The following is an 18,511-nucleotide window of genomic DNA, read 5'->3' on the forward strand; positions in this document are numbered from 1 at the left end:
AAAAGGACAGTTTAAACAAAAGAACCATAGCTACAACTGGTAGAAAGAGCAAGCCCAGCGCTTCAGTCAGAGCAGGCTGAAAAGCATCAAGGAGCAGCAGGAGCAGGGTTGCTCCATGACAGAGTATAAGCCACCACCCAAAGGAACCACAGCAGAGGCTACACCCACCAGAGCACAGCTTCGCAGGACTGCTGCAACAGGTCTGACAGTGTCCCTGGGCCAGGCAAGATGCTGACTTAAGCTCAGGCTCCTTCCAGGGAGCCCAGTCAGAAGCAGCACAAGATGGTACTATGAACAGAACCGAAGACAAAGCTAAATCTTGGTCTAAGAGCCTTCCAGGAGACCAAGCCGCAGACAGATGTGCCTAAAGCACACGTTAAGCAAGGAGCAGCTGGCCAGGCCTCAGATGAGACCTGCCAGACCGATGGGCAGAGCGTGTGTGACTGTGGGTCCCAGGTGGGGCTTGTCAGGCCCCCCCAGCTCCCCGTGGGTGTGCCATCACACCTTACGGAGATCTGGGTACAGGTGAAACAATCTGCTTGCTGCCAGGTGACATAGGACTGTTGTATGAGATCCAGCACAGCTCTATGCTGGGTCCTGCACGTGGGTGGCACCAACCCCACACAGCACTGCAGGCCCAGGGAAGGGGGGCTGGAAACTGCCCGGCAGGAAAGGGCCTGGGGGCGCTGAACGTGAGCCAGCAGTGTGCCCAGGTGGCCAAGGCCAGCAGCATCCTGGCTGGCATTCAAAACAGCGTGGCCAGCAGGACCAGGGCAGTGACCATGCCCCTGTACCCTGCACTGGTGGGGCTGCAGCTCAAACCCTGTCTCCAGCTGTGGGCCCTTCGCTGCCAGAGGGACGGAGAAGGGCCGGAGCGTGCCCAGAGCCGGGCAGGGGGCTGGGGAAGGGGCTGGGGCACCAGTGTGAGGGGGCGCGGCTGGGGGGGTTCAGCCTGGAGAGGAGGGGGCTCAGGGGAGACCTGATCGCTCTCTGCAGCTCCCTGACAGGGGCTGTAGGCAGGGGGGTTGGTGTCTTCTCCCAGGGAACAAGGGACAGGACAAGAGGGAACAGCCTCAAGCTGCGCCAGGGCAGGTTTAGGTTGGGTATTGGGGAAAATGTCCCCACGGAAAGGGGTGGCCGAGCGTGGACCAGGCTGCCCAGGGAGTCGGTGGAGTCACTGGCCCTGGGGGGATTTAAAAGACATGTAGGTGTGGCACTTAGGGACTTGGTTTGGTGGGATTTGGCAGTGCTGGGTTAACAGCTGAACTTGATGACCTTAAAGGCCTTTTCCAACCTCAACAATTCTACGATTCTGTTTCAGTGGGACACAGAGCCAAGCAGCAACATGGCATGGGGGCCTTGGAGCTAGGCCACAGCTATGGCTGGGACATGGAAATGGAATAGGGGTGTGATGCAGGAGGCCCCGAGGACATTTAGACCCGTTCCCTTTCCTGTTTTCAAGGAAAGTACCCATTTGAACTACACTTGGCCCAGTCTAGGTTCCATTTGGCATGTCCACCTTATCATTTCCATGCACCAAAAATGATGGTAATATTTGAACGGAAGGAGTACATGGGTTTGTTGGATGAGGACTGGGATTTTGGGGTGCCTCTGTATGTGCATAAAGATGAAGGTAAGCATGTGAGAATGAACTTACATATCAGTACACTTGTATAATTTTATGACAATGCATGCTGTTTGTGGAATGATTTTTCCCATTGACAGGCTGTACCATCTTCACCTTTGTGCAACACGTCCAAAGACAATTAACAAAATTTTACTTGCACAGAAAAAAAACTCTTTGTGTGGGTGGAGCTAAGCCAGCACTGTGGGAAGCAGGAGGAAGCTGGAGCAGAAATGAGTTACAGTTAGTTCCTCACCAATACTGGCTTATACTGCAGCACAAAAAAGTTGCCTTTCCTGGCAACCAGAAATAGCCAAAGAACCCGGCCAGGGCCCAGAGCAGGGCCCCGGAGCTGTGAGCCCCCTTCCGCTATCCTGATCACTTGGCATGATCCTTATTCCTTCCAGAGAAGAGAATTCCTGCAGACCAGGCAGGTCTGCCAGACGCACTTCACAGGCAGGAGACCACCTGGTCTGCTACAGTGCAGGGAGAGCTCCCTAAGCTCTGTGAGGCTGCCAGGCTGTGCAGGTCCGAAGGTGGCCTCGTGCCTTTCAAACCGTGGGCTTCACGGCGAAAGCTGGCTCCAGTGAAGCCAACCAGAGTCATGAGTACCCAGCCCCTCAAAGGCACAGGCCCTGCATTTGCAGTTTTATTATCCATTTTTCTTTTAATGCCCTGCACACTTGAGAAACCCTGTGTGAGAGTCAGAATGAGAGGGAGAAACAGGGGGGCAAGCTCATCATGCCCATAAAAGGGACAGATTCTGATTAGCTGAAGTTATAAAAATGATTTATACTTGCAAACATTATTTCTACTTGTATTGTTTGCCTGCAAGCGTTAACATCACGTCACGGACACTGTAGCCAGACTCAGTCATCCCTTGAGACAGGACAGATGGCTAACGTCCCCTTCCCATCAAAGAAACCCCCTGACGCAGAATTGGGGTGACCAGAAGAAAGACTTTGCTGTGGCTCTTGGCACTTCTGAGCCTCATGGGAACATTCATCCTCATGCAGCCAAAACAGAGTCCCAGGCACCAAGAAGAGCGATCCTGATGTCAGCTTCTCCTCTCTGCTTGGCATTTCCCAAGCAGAAGCACGCTGAGTCCTGCCTATATTGTGTGCTTTCCCCGCCTCCTGCCAGCCCAGATCTGGGTTTATTTCCTCATCCGTGATTATTGTAAAGAGGAGCAGAATGAAATGCAGATGCAAAACATGCTCGTAAGAATTTCCTCTCTCTCTCTCCCCCATCTGCCAGAGAATAGATTTTAATCTTTAATCCATGAGCAATCAGCGAACACTAGCGAATTGCAAATTACAGATGTTTTACTGTCTTTGGCATTTTTAGCTTCCTCGCTTCCCCACTGCCACTCAGTGTCTTTCTCACATCCTCCCCTCTTCTGCATTCATCGAATGCCACGCGCCATCACCAAAACCATATGACACTGTCATCATTTGGTAATTAAACCTTTACTCACTTTAAATACGCAAAGCTGGCTGGGGTAAGCGGCACTTAACCCTTTCCTGACTGGCTCTGTGCCTATCTGGAATGAAGGTAAGGCAGGAGGCAGTGGACAGAACAGTAGGTGAGGGGAAGCCCAAAGCTTGAAATCATGTCCAGGTGCTGATGGCTTTCCTTGAAAGCATCCACGCTCCCAGGCCAAAAGAGACGGCAAAGGTCTCTGCTCGTTTCCATTTACCTTGTTCCCTGGGCTGTACAGTATGCTGACAGAGAAGGGCATAGGCTCCTCTGTGAAACAAACCCCAAGGGCTGCTGGAAGACACCATGTCCCTGACAAAAATCATCTCCAGGAGCTGCTCACTGCAACTTGAACTCTGCACCACACTTTTATACCAAGCAATTAGAGACTCAGACCCAGGCTAGCCCTGGCTGCTTCGCTTTGTTTATTAGCACAAGCTGTGCCAGTTTGGGGCCCTTGGTTTGGCTCTTTGCTACCCAAGTGGACACCTCCAAAGAAAATCAAGTGCAAGGGCAACAAGCATCAGTTGTAAGAGCATAGGCAGCCCCCCAAGAGGGGTGAGAAGTAGGTTTGTAATAAGCCTTCCTTTCTCTTTAACCCCCCCAGTGAGGTCGGTACAGCTGGGCCCCCCTGCATACATCATCTGATTCAGTTCCTGGGAGTGTATTTCAGCTGTGAAGGACAGGGAAGAACTTTTACACTGCCTCAGTTGCAAACTAATAGAGAAAAGACAAAGCATGGCACAAAATGCCTTCAGCAAGGGTTGCTGTAGTGGCATGGGTCTCTTGTCTTAGGGTGGCTTCCAACAGGGGTCACAGCAGGGTCCAAGGCACAAGACAGCGCTCATCCCTACCAGTCTGTGAGTGATCTGAATTCTTAGCAGATGTTACAATGCAATTCTTTATCAAAGGAATCCAAGGTAAATCGTAGATGGAGTGAGACATGGCAAGAAACAGAGAGGGAGGGAGGCAGAGGGAGGGGGGAGAGAAGGAGAGAGAAAGGTGGCTGCAATTATTTTGCCATAGATTGGCAGGGCCTGCTTTCCCTGTAAGAAGACTGCAACATTTGGGGAAACATAAATAACAGTTGACAAGAGACAGCACCGTAGAGACAGGCAGTAATTGTTTCACCTCCCTCTGTGCCCTGTCCACTGTAGGCTCCCAAGGAACTACCTTTGTATCTTAGCTCGAGGCAGCAGCTCAGGGCCCCTCTGGACCAGGAACAGCGAGAGCCTTAATCATTTTCTACAAGTTTGTCAATTTAACAAGTGTTTGCCCAAGGGGCATCTGTCTTCCTGCCTTCCTTTATTCCTCTCCGTGCTTGTTTGTTTGTGAGCTGGTACATTCTGGCCGCTATCACCAGCACACCAGCTTCACTCAAGTCTGGCCCTAAGCAGGATGCAGCCATCTCTGGAAGCAATGTGGTTAACCCCAGTTTCAGAGGTTACTAACTGGTATCCTCTCCACTTTCTGCCTTCATTTCTTTTTTTTCCCACCTCTCCTTCATGTATGTGCAGGCAGCTGCAGTCCCAGAGAGAAACAGTGATCCTTCCCTGGCTCTCTCCCTGCACCCTGCGCTGGAGACCGAGTTTACCCCACAGCAGCTGGAGCTGAATTCATCAAAAAGCTGAGCACTGGCTGTCCTTGAAAATGCTGCCTTTCAACCGAGTCCCCACAGGACACGGGGCAGCACCAGGGAGCTCTGGTTCATCAAGATATTTTGGAGCGGCATCCTGCTGCTGGGCGTCTCAGCTGAAAGCACATGCGTGTCGGGCGAGGAGGAGGAGGAAGGCAGGAGTGAAGACCAACTGCTGACGGGAAGGGGCCGTGCCCCTCTCCCTGAGCCACAGCCCCAGGCCCTGCCAGAGTGCGACAGGTTGAAACACGGAACGTGGGAATTTCCACAGTACTTCAGACCACTAAAAAACAGGCCCTGAACCTGCTGTTCCTTCTCTTTTTCCTTCCAATGCAGTAACAATAAAAAGTTTTGTAAGAAAGGATTAAAATGCCTGATTTGAAACATAGCCTTTCATTTCAGATCTCTCAGGGCAGAGTTACTTTCACAGATGCTGCTCCGATTAGCCATAACCTGCAATATCATTGTAACGTGGCATTAGAACACTCAGCCTACCTCGAGAAAACTATTTACTCCCTCTCACATTACTCTGAGCTACTGTTCAGAAAGCATTGCACTTTAGTGCCCACAATTTCCAAGCTTTGGCCTTAACCCTAGCCCAAACCCAAAGCTCAAGAGCCAAGTCACCCATCTCTGCAGTAAAGTAGAACATAGGACACACAAGTCCAGAGGAAGCAGATCTCTTCCTTACTGTAAAGACCCAACAGATACTGCTAAAAAATAGAACTGTTCAATCATTATATTCTGACCCAAAACCAAGTGATAGCCAAGACTGTCATTCCCATAGCAAGAGAGAACAGAGGCATCAGCCCTGGTGAGAACTAGACATCTCTCTAGGGATGATGACCCCACAGAACACGTTGATTTTGGCTCCCTCAACCTAAAATTTCACTTTAATTATAATGGACAGCCCACCTTTACGGTAAAGAGAAACTTAAGACTTAGCAGCTGTGAGAGCTCTGTAGTGTCCGGCTAAACTTGGTTCTAGTCATTTGGATAGGGATGATTCTCCAGCCTATATTTCAAGCTGCAATAAGAATCTTTTTCTGTTTGGTTGTGAGACTACAGAGACTGAAGCTTCTGGTTCAATGCTCCATAGTGCTGAGCCTTTTTCAGGAGAGAGCTGTGTTTGATTGGCAGCATTACAGTAATTTTTCCTGAATTACCTCCATGGATTTCATTGTTCTGGTATTTCAGCACCAGAACCTTTTTGGAGGTCCCTCCACATCTTCAGGTCAGTTATCGGTGTCTTAAGTACAGGGTAGTAACACAGAGTAAATTCAGCTGGTATCTCCTATAACACTGAGCTAAGACACAAATGGGATCCAAACCTCCTGAATGTTCCTATCCTAGATTTGGTTTACGTCTAAATATTAAATATGTGACCAAATGACCAAAGTTTTTAGAGAAATAATTAGAGATGGGAGCAAGAGGACAGCGCTGGCATTTACTCCACTGTGAGATGGGACAGGGAAGAAAGGGTTGACTGCAAAACACATTTGTGTTCCAGACATGGTTTTTAGTATGGAGCTAGGCGGGAAGAGCTCAGGCAACAGGACATTACCACAGGCAAGCAGTAGCAACAATCCCAAGAAACCTCCCTGCCACTGTCCATGATTTTTTTTTACAGTGAAGCTGGCCTCGAGCTTTGTACTTAGGTCAGACTCTCATTGATTACAAAGGAAGACTTGCCTGAACCATGATCCATTTGAGCAAGGCAAGCAAAAGAACATCCACCTAGCCACCTGGATTCACAGCAGTCAGAACCCATGAGAGAGGCAAAAAGTCTCAAGTTTGATGGAAAATCTTCCAGGATGCTCACTTGTTGGCTTTTCTTGATCTTTCAGACAGTGAAGAAATGCTTTGCAAGAGCCAGAAGTACCACAACAGCTACTGTTGGGATTGTCACCTCTGAGAAGATATCAGTGTGAATAACAATGAACCATAGATTCCAGTGTTTCACTTCAGCTGCAGGAAACCTACAGCTGACAGCAGAATTTGTCTCTGTAAGCCGCCCTGTGCTCTCTCCATGCTTGGAACTGCATCACAGCCTCTCCAAGACTTGCTGCCCCCGGGCCCTTCACGTGCCAGCAGTGGTTTATAATCTCGGTCTGCTCACCACTGGCAGGCAAGTCTTTAAGAAAAATGGGTGCAACACCCAGGAAATGCATGTCCTTATTAATCACTGTTAGGGCTGACAGGGGGGAAGTGAGTCCTGGACCATATCCGGATGCAGCTGGGAGGGAGGCAGAACTGGAAAGACCGCTTCCCAAAGTAAACAAGGCCCCAGAGTGGAACCCAGAGCGACTCCTGCAATCAGAGAGGCTGGAGTGTGTTTACAGGTTCCCCTCAATCTGACACGAAGATGGCCAGGACCAAAGCAGATATTCTGTGGCATTTTCCACCTGCCACTCCGATCAAGAGAAGTCTCTTCTGCCTTCCCCACCCACTTCTTGGTGACAGACATCTCCCTGGGTCATTTACAATGAAGGTGATTAAGAGGAGATGAGCAAACCACAATACGTGGAGCGTTCGCCAAGTCCTAGTAAGAGGCTAGAGAGACAGAAATGCAGCTACCCTTCACATCAATCTCAACTCCTTCTCCAGCAGCTACGACCACAGTCTGCTGAGCGCCAGAGTCAGAGCAATGTTTTTCTCTGTGGCACTCCTCTCTGCATGTCACTGCTATTAGAGACCCCAGGCAGGACAGAACAGGGACGGCATATGCACTTGCTTAGCACTGACCATAAAACATCCACCACTGTGGAACTAACAGGGGGACCAGTGAGGAGTTTCTAGGAAACAGACCTGATTACCCCTGCTCAGTCCTTCCTGTCCTAAGTCATTCTGCAGCTTTGTCTGACCCACTGACACATACCCCTCAGGTCTTCTCCAGCTCATCTAGCCTAGGTGTCTCACAGGCACAGAGCCAACCCAAGAACTGCTCCAGAGTAACTTGAATCTTAGGTCAAATGAACCTCCCTTGAAGATATCTCTGGCTCTGCTGACTACAGAAGGAGCCTCAAATATCCAGCACTCTAGATGAAGAGATCCAACTCTCTTGCCATCACCCCAATTTTGCCAGGGTGGGGGCAAGAGCTGAGGTTGGGCAGGCAGAACAAAAAGGAGGAGTGGGAGTGAGTGCTGCAGAACAAAAAGGCACTGTACTTGGGGGGTAGACGATGATGAAGGAGAAAAGGTGAAATCAAAATAACAACAGCAACAAACTTCAGAAAGTCAGTAATTCACACACACACACCAGTCACATTGCTGAGGCTTCATCTGTACAGCCACCAGTATTCCCCAAGCCTAACCAAAAAGCATGTGGCATGTCCCATTTGACCCCAGGAGGTAACTGGAGTATTCCTGTGCAGGCCACTGTGTGTACCCTCCCCTCTGGCACACGAAAAGATCGTGCAGAATAATGCAGCCGCCTGTTAGCACACCACCAGAGAAGACTGCACTGTGAACTGCAAGGGGAGATGGGGACACTGGGATACAGCATGGACACGCAGCCCAGATGACTGCCACAGAAACAACTTGGCTCGCCTGGCTCTGCCAGGAGGAATATCTGCCCTAGGCCAGTGACCCAGCAGGGAGACTGTGCTGCTGAAGAGACTAGGAACCCACTTCCAGACCACTTCTTCCATTCCCCTGCCAGCCTCACCTGTTCCCCTGTTACCAGGCTTTGGCCAGGTGCTTCCCATCAAAAGTATTCTCAGGATCTGCTTTCCATTTTTCCCAGGCCAAAGTAGCTGAGGTTACATGGGAAGATCCCAGAGTGAGCAACATATTGCTTAAGAGCTTCAGACAGCAATAGAGTTTTTGATCCTGGAGCTCTTGGTTGAAAAAAGCCAGGTAGGAAAGTGTTCAGAAGTATTTAACCTGGCCTTCTAGACAACAGAGATGAGAAACAATCCAGGTGTGCCAGGGGAAGCAAGACAAGCCACTTCCCTTCTCAGTGCCTCTTTTTCCCCTCTTCTCAGCTTTTCCCTTCCAACCACTTCACACCTCCCACCCTGACGTCTTTAGATGTATGTGCTCTGTGTGTTCGCACAGCACCTTGCACACAGCTATGCTGGCCTCTGCTGGGCTACCTGGCCTCACAGCACTAACAGTGATAAGCACTGTTGCCAAGCAGTCCACTGGGAGAGTTGGGAAAGGTCTGGAACACAAATGGACTTGTGCCAGTACAGGAGGGGAGTGGGGCAAGTCCAGCAGTACTGTAGTAGCCTTGAGAAAGGGGCCAGGCAAAACCCTAGTAGGAAAGCAACACCAGATGGGCTTGCACAGAACACTATCCCGTGGGCTGACACCTGGCTGATGGCCCATGAAGCAAAGGTAAGGTAACACAGTAATGATCAGCACAGGGGAGGGGATAGCTGAGTTTGGTGTCAGGCCAATTCACAGGTTTATTAATGACACAGAGCAAAGCATATCAAACACTATAGTGGATGATACCTGATTCTCTCATTTGTCAGCTCAGCAGCTAAGACAGGGCCAAGTGAAGGCTCTCCACTCTTTTTATGCCTATGGTCTAGTACACATAAGGTCTTCTACCACAGCAATGGCGACAGCACCCACAATTCATTGATCACGTCCCTTTCAAGAATGAAATAAGCCTCAACCTGCTCAGCATCCAAAAGGATAAGAGATCAATCCACCCAGCAAAGCCAAAGGCAAGCTCACGTGCTGGGTTGCATGAGTGCTTTGATGGTTGGATCACACTATACTTAATCATGATAAAATACCAATATGAAAGCAGACAGGGCATGAACACCAGCTATACCATAACAACTGCCCATGGGTGCTTTCTAATACCTAGGAAATCCATGGTAGCTTAGCTTTTTTTTTTTTTTGGGGTGGGGGGGTGGGGGGGTGGTAAAAAATGGGGTGTGTTTGCCCTTGATGACTTTGCCCTTAGTACAGAGTGCTGCAGGACAAGGACATGCACAGAAACTGCCTGAAATAGCCAACACTCAAGGCACACTCCCGAGCTCATTTCACCCCATGGTAACTCCTTCAGTTGAATCCCAAGCAGCCACAGATGAGAACCTGCCATTCCCTGTTACTCTCCGTGGACATTTGTACAATAGGACACCATGCCAGTGCATCACAGAAAGCAACTATCAAGCTGGTTGCCAGGATGTGTGCAAACTAATCAGTTTGACTGAGAGTACCTGAGCAGGCAGGTACCCTTCCACACCAGGCCTGTGGCATCAGAGAAACTGGCCGGAAGAAAAATAAGGAGGAAGGTGGAAGGTGGCTTTCCAGCAAAGAGATGGGAAAGTCAGGTCAGAAGAGATAAGTGAGTTGGCCCTCAGCTGCAATGTACAAGTCCCGTGAGCAAAGATGGGTTTAGTTCATGAATGAGAGAAGAAAAAAGCAGCATCTCTACAGAGCACCAGAGACAGAGGAAGGTCTGGGAGTGAAGCAAGTAAGTCAGCTTGCAGGTTATGTGGAAGTGCCCCACAAGAGAGGGTGGAAGCCTTGGAATTAAGTCACTTGAAACTGGCCTGGTTAAGGCATCTAATCACAGAGTGAAGAATAAGCTTCTGTTGACCACCTGGGGAGGGCAAGCCAAAGGACAAACCCATATTCCCTAGGCAGGAGTGGCTCCCACCAGGACACAGCTGATGTAGCATTCAGCTACCCCAGAGCATTGCTCAGTGGGCAGCAACGCAGCCACAGGCAAGCACAGCAATACTGAGGGCTCCTCGCAGGCTCCCAAATCGGTATTGGGAAGTTTGGCTCATCATCAGCCCCTGATGTGAGTTCCTTCCTTTGCCCAAGCAGACTGCTGATTAACTAGGAATTAAGCTGGCATGAGACAAGAGCTTGTTGATGTCTCTATAATGCTTCAGCTGATAGACAAAAATAACTTCTGTGTTGTCTATTCTGCTTCATCTTCTGCAAACATGCTTGGTACTGCCAGACTGTCAGCCAAGGTCCTCCCCATGCTGCAGTTTTACGCTTGTACTCACCAGGAGGAAATGTACGGCTCACTCATGCTCCCTTTCCCACACATCCATGCTCAACCATGTGCAGACTCACACATTCACGTGTGCCCACACACGTTCACACTCATGACTCAGGCACCCACACACACGTTCGTGTACAGAAGTCCCCAAGCTGCCTGTGTATGGGCATCCACCAAATGCTCAGGGGTACACAGGTGTGTCTGTATCATGGCATACAGAAACACACTTTCCTACCTGCCTCTCAGGCACAGTCATGTCAATAGCATGGGGTGTGGTGCATTTGAAGATGCTTCACTTAAAGGTACACATTCCTTCTCCTATACATTCACCACCCAAGCATTCACACACACCCCAGCACAGATACCGTATGCAAATTCCACACCTGTACCATGCTGAGACATAAATTAATATTTACTTACAGATGAGACATATGCATACAACATGCATATTTAAATGTGCCTGCAAAAGAGTGTGGATACACTGCAAACCTACAGAGACACTTTTAAGTCACATTCATGTATGTACGTATGAAGCAGCCTCACTGAGAAATGAATTGCTGACAATTCTGTAAGGGGAAAGACTTGCTCTTTAGTAAAAATCAAATTCTTTTTCTCTTTGCAGTTCATTATTGTGGCAGAAATATGGAGCAGTTTTAAACTGCAGATACTTGTTACCATAATTGACATAAAACATTCCTCACCAACCAGTTTAAGAGAGCAAAAACCTCTGCCCTATCTCCTGTGCCCAGCATACAGCCCGCTCCAATGCCACCATTGCTGCTTGTACTGCAGCAGTACCAGGTCCTGAGCGAGGAATCAGGACCCACAGTGCTAAGAGCTGCACAGAGCAATCCTGACTAAAGAGTTTACAGCCGACATCCCAGCTCCTCGGTGCCCAGTGCAGCATGACAGCCGATTACAGTGGTAGGGGCCTGTTTTGCCTGGGTGGGCACAGCGCCTGCTTGCACACTCTCCCCCTTCCTGCCCTGCACTCGCCTTCTCACCACACACCTCTGTGCCGCCAGCTTCCCAGCAAAACACCCAGCTTTCCTCTCTGGACTCACCAGCGGGCACCCGGGGTTCACCAGCCTCCGCGGAGCGACGGCACGGTGCAGACAGATCTGTGCAAGCGCCAGAACAGGCGGCAGCGCAGCCGTGACAGCGCGAAGCTCAGCATGAGCTGCCAAACCCTCCCAAGAAGTGAAGCAGGTATTAAGCACAGAGTCCAGCTTGGACTAGTTATGGATTACAAACAATACCCAAATTAGCAAGTTTAAAGCCAGACCAGGCTTGTCTACACAACATAATGGTCTCTGACACACATTTACATTGTCAACACCGTCACTGATATAAGTTTGCATTTTCAGCTGCTTACAAAAATATTTTCCTGTCTCCAGAGGTGCTAGTTCATCAGTTCTGATCTTTCCAAACGTAATTTTTCATACCTTGTTTGAAAATAAATTTTCTTCAGAAGTCAGTGATCTGCTAGTAATGGAAAAACTACACATATGAACTTACTTGTTTCAGAATTAAGTCTTTTCTTCTCCTTTCCTTAACCCCATCCCTGAGAAGTGTGAGACACTACCTAAGTCCAGAACTGCCAGCACTTACACAGAACACACTTTGGCAGATCTGCCTCCAAATCACTTCAGCAGTCACAGGCTACCTTCAAACTGAGTATAAATCTTTTCAGAAGAGAAGCAGTGGGTTTGTAGAAAAAAAGAAATAATAATTATGAGGAAAAACTCCCCACTATAATTTAGTTGTTAAAATGAAGGAATTCAGGTTAACTTTGTATTGCGTGCCAATAGCAAACACATGCGAGCTGCTGTTCCAGGCTAAGAAAACACTAAATTTAGAGTCAAGGCATGCAAATTTTCATACAGGATTTTGGACATAAGGACTCATAAGAGCGCAAGCGTGGTTGTACCAGAAAAGCATCCAGCAAGACATACTCTGAGCATTCTCCCAGGCTTCAAGAATAAACGGTACTGGCACTAAGATACCCTAACATATATGTTAAACAGGAAGGGAAGGAGCATAAAGAACTTTAAAATCTCTATAAGGAATAAACAGAGACTGCAAAGGTTTTGGCAAAAAAAAAAAAAAAAAAACAAAAAGAAGTACATAAGCTGAAGAGGAAAGGAAAAGGGGAAAGGTACTGTTCTTAATCTCTCCATCAGGTTTTGTCTGACCTAGAAGCCTCCACTGACCGTAGAAAATTGTTTTGAATATTAATTTCACAGACAGCAGAAGAGGGACTGATGCCCCTCAGCCACCAACTCACAAGACACTAAATTATTACCTTGCAAGTATTTCTTGAGCTCTGATGGTGAAAAAACATCAGGGAGCATGGGCTTTTGGCTAATCTTTTGACTTTTTGACTGCAACCAGGACACAAATAAACAGTAGCAAGAACCCCAAATAATTCAACAGAGCCTTCACACATCTGTTTGCAACATCAGCTCCCAAGAGCAAGTGTAACCTCAGCAGGAAGCACAAAGGGCCCCAGCAGCTCTGTGGGACAAGCAGAAGCATCTGCCAGAGAGGAACAAGGGCCAGCTGTCCCCTTAGGGGGGACAAGCCAGGGGCCAAGGGCAGCCCCAGCAGACAACAAGCAGAGACAGGAGTCAGCAGCAGGCTCTACCCACAGACCCAAGCAAAGCAGGCAATGAGCCAGCTTCCAGGGTCCATTCCAAAGGAGTCCAGCTGGGAAACAACAGCAGACAGGACTGGAGAAAATACTGCACTATGGGTCCAGAGCCCACACAAAAGTAATGGCTGAAAGACATGACTGGAGACAAAGTGCAATGTACCTACAAGGGTAAGCACACAGGAGACACCTACCTACAACACAAGCCTAAAGTCCGCCCAAAGGACCAGGGGAAGAAATACACCTACAGCACTGCCAAAGCCAGGCCCAGGTCTGAGCTTAAATGGAGCTCCTTGGAGCCCAGCCCATGGGCCAGAGGGTGTGGGGCATCTGGAGGCTCCAGGTAGGGCTGGTCAGGACCATTAAAACCTTTGCAGGGCATTTGGGCCCTTTCCTCAGGAGAAGGTAGGTTTGTCCAAACAGAATGTGACCAGCGTAACACCACAGCCCTGCTCAGCCCATGTCATTACAAGATGTCCCGAGAGGCAGCCAGAGACCCCGGAGCGCTTCTGCAGAGGGAGGCTCAAGAACGGTCTGGGCAGGACACAGCAAACCTGGTGTGACCTGATGCTCTCGGGACAAGATCAAACCTGCTCTTGATTTTGTCCAGGCCTGAGGGGACAGCTTAGATATTTAGTGTAACAGTCCTTCACTAAATTAGCAATGACCTGGTTCCCAGCTCTGCTGCTGTTTGTGTCTTCCATCTACTTTTGCCTTTGCTCCTCACCAGCAACATTGAAATACTACTATTGCCTGGTTTTCCCACTTATCTGCTCTGTACTAACTCTGAAAAGCATCCCATGAGGTTCTCAGACAGGTGCTTTGAAGAATAAGAGTTCTTTCCTAAATCAAGATTTTAGAGCAAATGCTAGTTTGTATTAGATCTTTGCCTTACAAGGTGACACCGGAGTATTAACTAGTTAAATAATAACATTTCTGTTAAAATAATCTAACCCCCTGCACTGTTTCACTTTTTTTTTTTTTTAGAGAAACTTGCACCTATTGGACCTGTTCACCTTAAAATAAATGTAAAAAAAAAAAAAAAAAGCAAAAAAAATGAAGAAGCAATGACAATGAAGTTATAATATTTGTTTAAATAGTATAACTGAAAAAGAAAAATAGTTGCTTTGTGTACATGTGTTTTGTTTTCAGGTTATTCTTTAACCCTGGACCATATGAATTAATGTGATTGCCCAGTTGTAGACTTCTAAAACAAGAAAATGATCTTTATACTCTGAAATGACCATAAAGACACTTTTAAAAAAACGTGGAAGCTGAGAGTTGCATATAATCACTTGACTCCAGGAGCCAGGACTGAGAGAAATTGCTGTTAGGATAATCTCGGGGATAATACCCCAGAAGCTGTAGGAGCAGCTTCTGGGAGGTAGCTGGTAGATAAGGTTGAAAGGCAGCCCTCGCCCCTGCCCTGCAACAGTCACAAGCCCCTCCAATATTTCATTCATGCAAGATTCAGGCTGAGCCTGAGAATAAAGTTCTTAAATGCTAACAACGACCAAGGGAAATAACAACATCCAATCCTTGTTCAAAATACGCTCCCTGGGCTAAAGGGCACTCAGTTCATTACTGCTGAGTGATTCCTTTTTTCTGCTGGGTGTTGATCATTTGCGCTTGCAAGTCTAATTCATTTGTAAGGGCATCTAGAGTTTGGGGAGTTGGGAGTGGAGTAGGGTGGGGTGATTTCCTGCCTTATTTACATCTGAAGGGATATATTTTATTGAAAGTCCATCTGAGTGTATCTCCTGTGTATGTACCTCTTCGAGAGCTGCCTCCAACCGCCCAGGAAAACAAACAGCTGGGGCTGGGGCACCTCCAGCCCAGCCGAGGTCAAGGGAAAGCAGAGAGCGAGTGGAGCTGGGCCGGCTGATGCTGGCAGGGCTCACGCTAAGGATGCTGCTCTGTGGCGCATCCCAATCCATCCACAGAGGGAATGCCAGAAGAAGCAGCAAAACAAGTGCCTAACTTTCCGTTCTGGTGGGCAGCTCCAAGAAGGCCGCCAGCTGACGCCTGCCGGCAGCCCAGACTCCAAGCTGCCCCCCGAAAACAGCAGCAAGGACTGGGGGGCAGAGGGACCAGGGCGAGCAGGCTATGCCCCCCCCACCCCCGTCCCCAGCAGAGCGACAGGGGCCGGGTGGGCACCATCCCTGGGCCCCCTCTGGCTCTGCCACAGGCACGTCCCAGGGGTGCAGGACAGAGTGGGGGGCTGGAGGCTCCTGAGGCATCACCCCCTCCCCAAAAAGGGAAGCTGAAATAAAAGGCAGAGGGAGCCTTGTGTGTGTTTTTATTATTATTATTTCTGATTAAAGAGGAATTCATTTCATCTTTGCCTCCTGCCAGGGGCTGAGGTGCCGCCATTGAGGTTAACGGTGCGGAAGAATACAAAAAAATTTCATTGAGGAGGATTATAAAAGTTACTAGCTGGAACATTAACAGAAGAGTAACTTGTAAAAAATGCAATATTACAATATTCAGAAGGACGGTAGAGCGTGGTAAAGCTATAAAATTCAACATTAAAATCTTCTACAGCCTAGATAACCTAGTTAACAAACATTGTATTGGAACTACTTTTTTTTCCACGGCGCTGAGGATGCGCGGGGCCAGGGCCGCCCGGGGCAGGGGCTGAGCCCCCCTCGCCAAAAGCACGGCCGGGGCCCGGGGCTGGGACCCCCCGGGGCCGGGGCTGAGCCCCCCCCCCCCCCCAGGAGCGCGGCCGGGGGGCGCGGAGCCGGGACCCGCCGGGGCTGAGCCCCCCCCCGCCAGGAGCGCGGCCGGGACCCCCCGGGGCCGGGGCTGGGCTGAGCCCCCCGCCAAGAGCGCGGCCGGGGTTGGGGTGCGCGGGGCCGGCGCGGCTCCGGCCGCGCAGTCAGCACTAATGAACTTTTTGTCATTAGCAAGGCGTGGGAAGTGATTTGGTTCGGCCAGACCCTCAACCGGGAAGCACCGATTCGTGTCATTTGTCACCGGCACCGAGCGCGCGGACAAGGCGCAGCCAACGCGTCCTCCGCGCCGGCGGGATCCTGCAAACACCCACGGCGGTGTATAAAAAAAAAAAGAAAAAAAAAAAAAGAAAGAAAGAAAAAGAAAATTAAGGACAAAACGATGGAGGGGAATGAGACTTTCCTACTGTTACTGTCAGTGCCGCTCTGGCCGCCGCCCAGCCTCGGCGCGCTGCCGCAGGGACGCCGGCCCGGCAGCCTCCCGCCCGCAGCCCGGCCGCGCCGGCCGGCCCCGCTGCCCTGGCCAGGGGCGGGGGGCTCCGCCCGGCCGAGCGGGGCCGCAGGGGCTGCGCCGCCGCAGCGCCCCCTCGCCCCCCGCCCGGGCCCTCCGCGCCGGGGGCTGCGGGGCCGCGAGGAGCAGCGGGTGTGGAAGGGCCGGGAGAAGGAGCGGAGCGAGAACCGCTCCGAGCGGCTGCGGAGCGGAATTCAGCTCCCCGGGGAGTTGGCAGACAGTTTGTGGAGATGTTACTCCAGAGTTTCAGACTATGATAAATATGATAATTTGTATAAAATTTGAATGGGTTCTTGTTTTCAGGGAGAATGCCTCCGATGATGAATGTTCATGATTTTCAGATAGATGGCTGATAAAAAGTGTATTGAATTGTTGAAAGCGATTTTAATTTTAATTCTCTACCTGCAGATGTCTGATAATAATAATGTCTCCTAATAAAATAGGAAGGTGTCAGTTTAAGCAGCAGTATTTCGCTTCACTTCATCCTTCCCATCCCCAGACTGTGGCAACATTAACCTCTTCTTATAAAAAGGCACATAAAATTATTATAATTACAGAGTTATTAATTTTAAAAAGAGGGTTAGCAGGATTTTTTATTATTATTAATAGAGCTCGCACAGTACCCCTGCAAGTAAATCCCCGTGTGAAATGATGGATCCGATTGCTAATTCTATTATTAGATATTGCCTAGGAATTGCCTTTCGGGTTTTTAATTAGAGTAATTGAAACTAGAAGAGGCGGGGCTAATTATTTTTATTTTCCCCCTTTGTTATTATTTAAAAGTCATCGATAATGCTCCCTGCATTCAGATCTCGGCTTCAGAGGGAGACCTGCAACAAAGCAACAAAGGGAGAACAGGCAGATCCCCGGCTCTGGAGGCTGCAACTCCCGAGCTGGCAGCGTGTGTGGCGGCCGAGCGGGGTGTTGGGGGTCTGGGGGTCTCCTAGGAGCCCAGCCTCAGCGCAGCCCCTGCTGCCTCTGATCCGGGCGGGTACTTCACGTCAAAAAAAAAAAAAAAAAAAAAAAAAAAAGGGGGGGGGGGGAACCCAACTACAACAACAACTCCGGTAACATGAAATCAATGACCTGGCAGTTACACTCTAATTAGCGCCTCCTGCGAAGCTGCCCAGAGCCAGCCCAGGAAGCGCTGCGGCAGGGCAGGCACCGGCACCGGCCGGCACCGGCCGGGAGCCCCGCTCCCGCGAAGCCGGCCCTGGCCTCCCCCACTCGCGGCGGGGAGACGCGGGGGGCGGCCGGGCCGCTGCCCTGCGCCCAGCCATGGGGGTCCCGCAGCCGCCCAGCAGCCCCCGGCTCCGCTCGCGTGCGCCCGAGCTGTTTTTCTCTCTCCCCGAAAGGAGCAGACGATCTTGTCCATTCATCAGACAGGCAGGAATTTGGTGCTTCTGGTTGACTCCGAGCCGGGTGATTCAGGGAGAAAAGCAAGCTGGACGAACGACTCGGGAGTGTAAATTGGAGTGGAGGGCGCAAACCGCCTCGCGGAGAAGTACGGTCTTATAAACAACAGCATCATCTGGCAAAAGGGTAAAGAACTGTGCCGAGCTCACCGCTTTTCTAAAGCATCACGTTGATATTTTATACATGCACAAGAGGGGGGAGAGAGAGAGATACGTGTGATATATGTGCATAAGCACAGGCTGTGCAAGCACACAGGAGCGTTCCCCCTCAAATCTCCGCACAGGTGCATCTCTCCCCATGTTAGATGCTCCCTAGCTGTCTCCGAAAGAAATCGTTATACGCAATAAAATATATATAAATTAAAGTATCTCCATTTTGATATAGAGATTCGGGTTTATACTATACATTTCGTGCATATTGCCACGTATTCCTCTCCACAGACGAATGTATTTCGGGTATATGCGCGTAGCTGTGAAT

General features: G+C 49.7%; 1 protein-coding gene across 1 annotated transcript in view; it reads left to right on the top strand.

Annotated features, from left to right (window-relative positions):
• The first annotated feature begins 1,542 nt into the window (after positions 1-1,542).
• The window catches only part of PAX2 (paired box 2), a 124,926-nt gene continuing 107,957 nt past the window's right edge, over positions 1,543-18,511 (top strand). The window contains exon 1 of the mRNA XM_055793641.1: positions 1,543-1,633. Within this exon, the coding sequence (XP_055649616.1) occupies positions 1,543-1,633 (91 nt within the window). The remainder of the gene's footprint in view (positions 1,634-18,511) is intronic.

Source organism: Falco peregrinus, chromosome 1 (assembly GCF_023634155.1).
Source record: "Falco peregrinus isolate bFalPer1 chromosome 1, bFalPer1.pri, whole genome shotgun sequence".
Lineage (NCBI taxonomy): Eukaryota > Metazoa > Chordata > Aves > Falconiformes > Falconidae > Falco > Falco peregrinus.